The sequence below is a fragment of the Polypterus senegalus genome, chromosome 12, assembly GCF_016835505.1.
Source record: "Polypterus senegalus isolate Bchr_013 chromosome 12, ASM1683550v1, whole genome shotgun sequence".
NCBI lineage: Eukaryota > Metazoa > Chordata > Cladistia > Polypteriformes > Polypteridae > Polypterus > Polypterus senegalus.
Genome location: NC_053165.1, coordinates 143,141,326 through 143,151,401, shown reverse-complemented (window position 1 = coordinate 143,151,401; position 10,076 = coordinate 143,141,326). Strand labels below are relative to the sequence as shown.

Genomic DNA, 10,076 nt, shown 5'->3' with positions numbered 1-10,076 from the left:
AAGCATCTTAAATTTCGACACGTTAAAACAAAAAACTATGACTCGTTTAACTGTTAGCATACAGTAATTCTCCCATTTTTGTTCATAACATTTTCCTATTTGCCTGTAACATTTATTTTATTATTTTATAAATTATGCAATCATTCTTGTGACTTCGTGCTTCATTTCACAACAATCAAATTTTCTGAGGCGCTCCACACTTCTCTATCAAAAGGCGTAAACAACCACTTATAAGTCACATGTACATTGCAAAATATTTCAATAAACATACTCCATGTGAAACAATTGATATAGTTTCATTTTCAAATTTGCAAAAAATAACGCAATTCTCTTACACTGTTAACATTTCTCAGAAATATAACTAATCGTGTAACTTATTTTGCAGTTTCCACTTCTGCAATTTTGGCGACTAAGGTAACACCCTCTTTGTGATGTCATCTAAACACGCGGCGACAGTGACGTAATCTTCTAGAGACGGAAGTAACTCACAGACATTACTTTTAGCTTGGCCGCGGATTGTATTTTCTTGTTTTTGACTTTTTTGCTGCTGCATTTGAAACTTCTGATTAACACTATGGTAAATGTTACGCAGCTTTTCTTTCTAAATTTACATATTTACTTGCAATCTGGACGTGCCGTTGTCTGTGTAGTTGCAAAATGATTTGTAGGTGTGCATGCATTGCTCTTTAGCCTGCGCGTACCGTTATGTTGTGTTTTGCATTTTCTGTATTGTACTTTTTTCAACGAAGCTGTCCAGATTTGTATTCTTTAAGTAGAGCTGTTATTTGCTAACGTTTATTATTACTTTGTTTATTTGATGTCACTCCTGTCGAGATTTATTTATAATAGTATGACAATGTAGTATACTGTATTAGTTATTTGAAAATCCTACTTCTCACAGAGAAAGTCGTAGAGTTCAATTTTATCGATTCAGTGGAATATCTGGTTTAGGTCCATGTGTACAACTGAAAATCTTGATTCAGTTCAGTCCGGGCATTTCCAACACGCCGGACCCGCACTCTGTCATGAACCGCGCCCCCTCCCACACAAACACCGCAACGAGATGGCAACCCATGCGGTATCAGATGAGGAGCTCGTGTCTGAAACTGCCAGTGCAAAGTCCGACGTCAAACAAACCACTGTCTGCTGTAAATACTGTGCCAAATAAAGCTACCAGCACGACAAACGTATTCCAGCCTCTCCGTCGGGGGCGCGCAGCCAAGTGGGAAAAGGTGTGTAGCGCGAACTAGCAGCAGCGTCGAACACCTACTAAAAAGCAGGCGACAACGCAGCGTCGTTATCCCAGCTTTGGTCACCCATCGACTTCGGTGATGGAAGCACCAAGGCTTAGTAATTTGGCCAAAAAACATCTCTTCATTCCTGCTTCAGGTGCCTCATCAGAGACGGTCTTTAAGGGGTGTGGGCACAGTAGCATGGCACAGGGTACGCCTTACGCCAGAGGCAGTAGACAGGCTCGTAATCATTGTAATCAATACAGCACATTAAAAGCATCTCGCGTTTGATTTTGTTATTCGCCAATTACAATTTTTGTTTAGAAAATTATTTTTTAGGGTTTTAAGAAATTTTTTCAGGAGGCATTTTTATTAATTTGTTAACTTGGGTTTACACTTTATTGATCCCCGCAAGGAAATCTGTCTTTTGCATTTTACCCGTGCTAACAACTATGAGCAGCGAGTAACCACTGAGCAGCACCCGTGGATCAACTCCAGTTCCAAAGCCACTTGTACATGCCTTTTGCCCAAAGAAGCCATCATGAAATATGTGTGATATTCTTAAGTATATTGATTGTTTTATTTAATATGTCAAACCAAAACAAAACTGAATAATATCTCTTAATCCTGTTTTGCTATATGGTTGCAAGACATGATGCTATCAAGTGACCTGAGATGAAGACTGGACTCCTTTGGTACTGTGTCTCTTTGGAAAATCCCCGGGTACCGCTGGTTTGACTTTGTGTCTAACGAGTGGTTGCAGATTACCTGCATTGTGAGAGAGCATCAGTTACGGCAGTACAGCCATGTGGTGTGATTCCCCGAGGGTGATCTGGCTAGCAGGATCCCCATTGTTGACGACCCTAGTGGCTGAACCAGGCCAATGGGACACCCATGTGTCCCCTGGCTGTGGCAGATAAATGGTCATTTCCAGATGGTTTGCCAACTGAGATGCTGAGCTGTTTTGCCATGTGGTGGGTCCAGCAACGTGCTGAACCAGTGCATGCTCCCTGACCTGACCTTTGTTTTTGAAAATTTTTAAAGAAAGAAAATTGATTGAAATTGTAAATTGGATGAAAAACATCAGAACATTTATTTTTAGACCGTATCGCCCAGCTTTAGAAAGTTGTAAATGGCCTATCTCCCGCTTAACATACAGAGTCAGTTGTTATACCATATTAATCCTCAAGTGGAAATTGTCTTTCCATAGGGTCTGCTACTGTCCAGTGCCTGGAGCAATTTTCAGGTTAAGGGCCTAACTCATGATACTTCTGGTTTCAGGTGGTTTCAGTACAAATGATATTTTTTGTCATTTACCTACAGTTATTCATTTTAAAATACAGCTATCCTTTGAAATGTAGTTACTGGACTTTAAAACCATGTGCATAATATTTTTGTATGTTTTTCTTGGTGTTTCTCTGTTTATATCTCAATTTGTATTTATATTGCATTTCATTTTTATTTTCTTTGTATAATTCTATAGATAAACCGATAGACAGAAACTTTATTAATCTGAAAGGAAATGGCAAGGTTACAACAGCAGACCTAAAATGCACAAACATTTGCATAACATTTATTACAGTTTTTACAGTCTTAAGTATGTTAACAAGAGACATACACATCCTCTTTAATAAAACCCTTGTGTGCGTCCAGTGTCCGTGTGTGTCTTCTGGTGAAGTGCGCATGCGCGGAGCCACACAGCACGTGTTCAGTCTCTTCCTGTGCAGAGAGAGAGAGACACACGCGAGTCACGCGCGCGCACACACAAACAGGCGCGCGGTGTCCGTGTGTGTGTCTTCTGGAGAAGTGCGCATGCGCGGGGCCACACGTGTTCAGTCTCTGCCTGTGCATTCCCTGTGCAGAGAGAGAGACAGACACACACACACAGGGGCACGTGTGCATTGTTGCAATGTTACTTTTCTTGGTTGTTTATTAAATTACAGATTTTTCAAATGTTTATTTTTTCCCCTGTGCTTAAAACTCATTAAAAAAGAGTTTTTAGCGAGCGGGTCATAAGGCTATAGCAGATTCTTGCAGTGTTAGTTTTCTCTGTTGTTCAAGGTTTTCTTAGTGTTATTCAATGTTTTTACATTTAGTTTACTATTACGCTGTGCTTTCTATGGTATAGTTAACTATATTTGTGCTTAAAAACTTAAAAAAAATATATATTTACATACATCTGGAACGGATTAATTGTATTTACATACAATCCTATGGGGGAAATTACTTCTGTTCACGACCAAATCGGGTTACAACCAGAGTTTTGGAACGAATTATGGTCGTGAACCGAGGTTCCACTGTATTACTGTCAGACAAAATTACAGGCATTTTACAGAAATAGAAACCAGTATTACTGAGAGAGAAAATTAAAGGCACACAATACAGTGACACACATTACAGCCACATACAAGGTCCCTTGCCATTTAATATCGACTGTTCATACAAATGTTTAGGCACTACTGTTCTAGCGCCCGTTATTGTAACTGGCTTAATGTCTAGTATAAGAATAATTATCTATAAGCTAAGTTAAAGTGTAGGTGTTTCATATGTGTAAAGTCATTAGAATTGCACATATGTGTCAGATACAATTTCATAGTACAGGATGTCAGTCATTAATTCAGTATACTACACATAGCGTCATGTCTGTTATGCTGTCTGCATCTCAGTACCATTCAGCACAACGAGAACGATATCATCTCGCCCTAATACAGTAACTGAGGGTAGAAACAACCTCACAGAACTCTCCTTGGTGCAACACAGTTGTCTTGTCTCTTACTGAAGGTGCTCCTCTGTTTAAATAAGCCCTTCTACAGAGGAAGAGAATCATCATCCAGAATAGTAAGCAGCTTCATGAGTGACGTCTGCTCCACCGCCTCCTCCAGTGAGTCCAGCCCAACTCCCAGGACAGACTCAGGCTTTTTAATTAGTTTTAGTCTGTTGCCATCACCTGCCTTAACACCATTTTCCCAGCACACTACCACATTGCAAATTACCTGGTATAGAGCACGCTGTGTTTATAACTGGAAGTGCACTTAAATAAAAATTGAATTGAATTGAGTTTCACTCCTGTTTGCAGTGCTGAAGTGTCACCCTTTGTACTCGGGTTCCAATCCAGATGGTTCTCCATGTGTTGGCTGCAGCAACGCACTATTAGCACTTGCTCCCAACCCCTCTGTCTCATCTCCTGTTTGCCACGAGTAGTGAATATTAAACTCACTACAGCATATGTTGTTGTACTACTTTGGTTCAGTCATACTACCTAATTAATGTAAAGCACTAATCTATAGCTGCCAAACGTTGGTTCAAAACAGAGAAAGTCTAGTGTTTCTCAAAGCAGGCTGTGGAGAGCCATTAGCAGCAGGGTACAATGCTTTAAATGAAGACAGTTTATTATTGTCCAGTTTCATTTTTCTTCTTAAAAGAAGTTTTCAAAGTACAGAAAAGGTAATTGTTTTATCCTTGTTATAGCTTAAGATTTTCATCCCTCTTTTTCTTATAATCTTTTATGATGACATAAAAAGTTTTGCACCAGACGCACAAGTTAAGATGTTTTGTAAATAACAAACAGAAGACAAACTGTTTTATTTTCATGCAGGAAATTGAGCCATATCTGACTGGCCAGAGTGTGTGTTGTACTACCTGTGCTAGAAAGGCTTTATTTTTAATTTTTAGGTGGATTAGTTCCTCCCATATTCCCAGTTAATAATTTTATCATCACTAAAGTCCACTAAATTAATTTGCAAGAACTGCAGTATACTGTATCTTGAAATCTGAGTTTTGTTTTATTTTTTTAAATGTCCTCTAATACTATTTCCACTATATTTCCCTACAGAGGTTTAGATTCTGTGGTGATCTTGATTGTCCAGATTGGGTTTTGGCAGAAATCAGTACCCTTGCTAAAATTGTTAAGTATATCTTTTAATTTTTTGTTTCTTTCCACAAACTCTCACAGTTTTCTCCTTTAATTATGCAGTTTATTAAATAGTTAAGCAGTGGGTGAACAGTCTGAGACTAAATGTGTGTAGGCAATACTCTGTAATGTTCCCTGAATTCAACTGAAATGTCAAATTTTATAGAGGGTGGTGAATCACTTTAAATATTTTTAGGCAAAGTATGCATGTCTGTACATTAACTATGCAGGCTCTGCTTTCAAACAAAGCATTTTTATTTGTATGGGGCTGTGTTTTTTACTAGAAAATGTAATTCCCTTTTCCAGTTTATCACCTCATAGCTTGGACATCTAGTAGCTCACACTTAGCAATCTCTAATGTGCAATGAAAGCTCTTGTTTAGGTGTTTTAACTTCCCTTAATAACATTTAACTAACTGGGATGAAGGCTTCTCACATTTTCCTCCTATTCTGGGTTTCTGTTTAATGCTGGTCATTCTACTACTTTTGTTCCAGTCCTCTGTGAAGATGAAGCTTTTGTGTGGCCAGGTTCTTAAAGACCTTTTAGGAGAAAGCATTGATGTAAGTAGACTTGATAAGCCTCCACTTTACTGTTTTAAGTATACCTAAAATGCATTATTACAATGCACAAAAGTATAAAAATGATTGTAATGCTATGATTATGGTGTGTTCCCAACACAAATGATGTGTGGGCCATGGGCTGTCTACTACATGGGGTAGACTGTATGTTCCTCCTAAATTAATGCAAAAAATTAATGTGCAGAATGTAAATATTCGCCCATGTTCATGTGGGTTCATGTGGGTTTTCTCCTGAAACTTGTTTACTTGTCTGTTCCAAAGACTTATGTATGGACTTTGTTAAATGGTGTGACTCAAACCACTTACACCTGAACATCAGCAAGACCAAGGAACTGGTGGTGGATTTTAGGAGGCACAGGCCCCTCATGGAACCTGTGATCATCAGAGGTGACTGTGTGCGGAGAGTGCAGACCAATAAATATCTGGGAGTACAGCTGGATGACAAATTAGACTGGACTGCCAATACTGATGCTCTGTGTAAGAAAAGTCAGAGCCGACTATACTTCCTCAGAAGGTTGCCGTCCTTCAACATCTGCAATAAGATGCTGCAGATGTTCTACCAGACGGTTGTGGCGAGTGCCCTCTTCTACGCGGTTGTGTGCTGGGGAGGCAGCATAACGAAGAAGGACGTCTCACGCCTGGACAAACTGGTGAGGAAGGCAGGCTCTATTGTAGGAATAAAGCTGGACAATTTAACATCTGTAGCAGAGCGACGGGCACTAAGCAGACTCCTGTTAATCATGAAGAATCCACTGCATCCACTGAACAGTGTCATCTCCAGGCAGAGGAGTAGCTTCAGTGACAGACTTTTGTCACCGTCCTGCTCCACTGACAGACTGAGGAGACCCCACACTATGTGACTCTTCAGTTCCACCTGGGGGGGTAAACGCTAACATTATTCAAAGTTATTGTCTGTTTTTACATGCATTTTTATTACTCTTTAATTTAATATTGTCTTTTGTATCAGTATACTGCTGCTGGATTATGTGAATTTCCCCTTGGGATTAATAAAGTATCTATCTATCTATCTATCTATCTATCTATCTATCTATCTATCTATCTATCTATCTATCTATCTATCTATCTATCTATCTATCTATCTATCTATCTATCTATCTATCTATCTATCTATCTATCTATCTATCTATCTATCTATCTATCTATCTATCTATCTATCTATCTATCTATCTATCTGTGACTGACAGCTGTAAATTCGTCATGAATGCATCAGTGTGTCCTGGTTTTCTATTCAGAGCTGGTTGCTGCCTTTCACATAAGAAACTGCCCAGGACCTAATAATTGAATAAAAACGGCTGGTTAGCAGGCACGCTGCATTTCAGTTCTCCAAATTATAGCCAGTTGCAGCTTCACATCCATCTTATAGCAAATTAGGTAAAGATAAGTTAAACACAGGGTGAAATGGTGTAGTGTGTCACCATCTTTTCTTTTTTTTTTCTCAGTATGAAAAGGTTACAAAGATCACATCTGATGCCAAGTTTGGTAAGTAATTTGTGAGAAGCAGTATTGAAACATATGTGTCTTTTGTCATAATTAGCTACTGGATTGTACCTGTAGCTTAAAGAATTAAGGCTACAAACATGCTGTGCTTCCAGACCGAGTTGGCAGAACTAAGGATTAAAGTCCTGTGTCCCTTCTAACAGATGGCTGAGCACGTGGCATGTATAATGTCATCTAATCTGATAATGAAACTCAAAAACATGAGTTGTTTGGTTAATACCATTGACTCCCTGTAAACTGTTAGCACTGAGATTGTACAGATATCAAAATGTTTCTATTGTACTGCACCTGTGAAAAATTTTGTCGTGAATGTAATAAAGGAAATGGCATTCGGGTTTAGTGCTTTGGTCTATAATAATAACAGTGAAGTACCTGGCATAGTCCTCATCCCTGTGTGATTCTAAGTGATGCACTTCTTCTGCCTGGTCTGGTCCAAGAAATATAGAAGCATTTACTCTGCATGTGGGAAGCACCTTGACATGGTGCATTCTGGAAAACAGAAACAGTCTGTTAATAATCCCCCTTACCGACTCCTGGTGTGACCTATAGCTGGTAACTTTTTTTTTTCTTTTGTCTACACCTAAATTGTAAAAATAAAGAAACAGTAGTGCTGCATGTGTAAATGATGGACATAGTGATATTTGTGGTGGGTGTGGAATAATAACATTTTAAATCGATGTTTTGAATGAAGGTTGAACAGAGAATCTTGGGCTAAGGGCTTTAACCTAGTCCAAGGGAGGGGAAGAAGATTTTGGGACTACGCCTCAGTGCAATGAATATTTAGATAAACAAGTCTAAAGCGCCTTGGTGATTATTATCTGTGTGCATTTGAGTGGATAAAAAATATAAGAAAATGTATGTGTATATGGATTTGCAAGTATAAGAGTTTTGTGTGTTAACTATATGAAATATATAAAGATTGTGATGAAGGAAAGTTAAGGTTGTTAAGCATTAGACCCTAAATATATAAAAGTAGCTACAAGATGAATAAAAAATAAATAAAATAAAGGGTGGATCAGCTTTTGGGAGGACTGCACTCTGTCCTAGTTAGTGAAAGGAGAAGTTACTCTGCTAGTAAGGAAGGACTGCTTTCTAAAGCTGCAAGTATAAGATAAGCTTTGTGTACATGCTTGGAAAAAATATAAAAAGCCTGCTGTAAAACCACACAGGGCCCCCTGCGACGTGGATACTGTCAGTGACAAACTGTCAGATCTGCAGCGGGACCCTACTCACTAAGAAAGATCAAGAAAGAAAAAAGAAATTGTTTGTTTGAATTTGTGTCAGCCTGCTGTTGCTTTCGGACCTTTGACCACATGGGCAACTGAAGCCATATGAACATTGTCATCGCAGACATCCGGTGTAATCCTGTTTTTGCCATTGCTTATGCTACAGAATAAGAAAGAAGTTGTACCATACCTATAGAGCACCATGTGATAGTGTTTGCTGTATTTTTAAGTTAATTTTTTATTGCAGATCAATAGTAGGACCAAGTCACAGAATTACAGTGTATTAGGTTTCAAACAAATATTTTAAACAGATGAAACAGACTCTAATTGAGATAAATAATAATAATGATATTAATTGGGAAAACCAACTCCCTCTGTCACAGCCTATCATGAAAGGGACAATAAAAAAGAAGCAAGTTACCTGTGACATAACATGGCGACAGAGAAATGCAGCCCCACAGAGCCCCTCTATGAGGTTGAAGATTAGGTGGCCTGCAGCCATCTGGGCTCATTTCAACAGCACCAAAATTTGTCACTGGTACTGGATAATCAATTAATCTTTGCCATGGAGAACTCAACAAGGGATCAGTCAACAAATTAGGATAAAGAATAGAGTGCCAGAGGATTTCTTTTGAGAGGTTAGAGCTTATTTAGCAGCATTTGTGCTTAAGAGAAATATCCTCCTGTGTGATACATTAAATGAATAAGAAGCGAGGTCCAGATAGTCCCAAAATATTTAGACAAACATGTCCATGGTTTTAATGTGCCAGATCTGACACTAAGGATCTCTGGACAGCCCCATGGTGTAGTGCATCAAGAGCTGTGTACAGATTTAAGCTATGTGTTTTGAAGGTTTGGATTTTTGGAAGACAATATTCTTGAACACCGAGGTCCTTGAAATTTAGGGAGGAAAGGGAAGATCACGTAGCCAGAATGATTGAACAGGTAAAGATAAAAGTAGGGGGCCCTGTATAATAACACATATAGAGCAGACCCTGGTCTTGAAGTAAGAGGTAGTGAGGACAAGAAACTATAGAGTGTAAGAAATGGAAGTGGGATAATGGGGTTTCCTACCAAAAATGAGTTAACAGTCCCCCCTGCCACCACCAGGTTTGGTTTTCCTCACTTTCCTACTCCTTCACAAATGACTGTTTAATTATTCAAGACCACATTTGCAATAATCCTCTTTTGTATTTCGGTATTCCCCTCTGGGCTAGAGGCAGATGCACCACTTACATTTATTATTTGTTGCTTTGAAAAAGTTTGTCTCATTAATCATTCATTTAATCTTGTTTTTCATTTTGTTGTCATGTAGTTTTTTTTAACCCATCTTGAATATTAAAGTAGATCCCATCCATCTTGCAGTGAGCACTTTGAGACTAGTAGTCAGGCTACAGTCACCTCATGCAGTGCTTAAATGCTTCATTTAGCATTAAATGGCAAATTCAGATTCGCTCTCTTAGGAGAACCCTTCTTCACTGACTGAAATGAAGATATCTTGTTTTTCAAGTAACATATTGGTGTCCTTATAGGGAATAACAATATAGGAATTGACATCACTTTTCATGTCATGCAAGTTCTTTGATGACCCAGTGGAGTCAGAGTATGATAT

At 38.7% G+C, this 10,076-nt stretch overlaps 1 protein-coding gene across 2 annotated transcripts in view; it reads left to right on the top strand.

Annotated features, from left to right (window-relative positions):
- Nucleotides 1-464: 464 nt before the first annotated feature.
- commd4 (COMM domain containing 4) overlaps nucleotides 465-10,076 on the top strand; it is a 32,067-nt gene continuing 22,455 nt past the window's right edge. For both annotated transcript variants that reach the window (XM_039773692.1, XM_039773691.1), the window contains exons 1-4: nucleotides 465-577; nucleotides 5,065-5,136; nucleotides 5,637-5,702; nucleotides 7,181-7,220. In XM_039773692.1, the coding sequence (XP_039629626.1) occupies nucleotides 575-577; nucleotides 5,065-5,136; nucleotides 5,637-5,702; nucleotides 7,181-7,220 (181 nt within the window). In that variant the 5' untranslated portion in view covers nucleotides 465-574. The remainder of the gene's footprint in view (nucleotides 578-5,064; nucleotides 5,137-5,636; nucleotides 5,703-7,180; nucleotides 7,221-10,076) is intronic.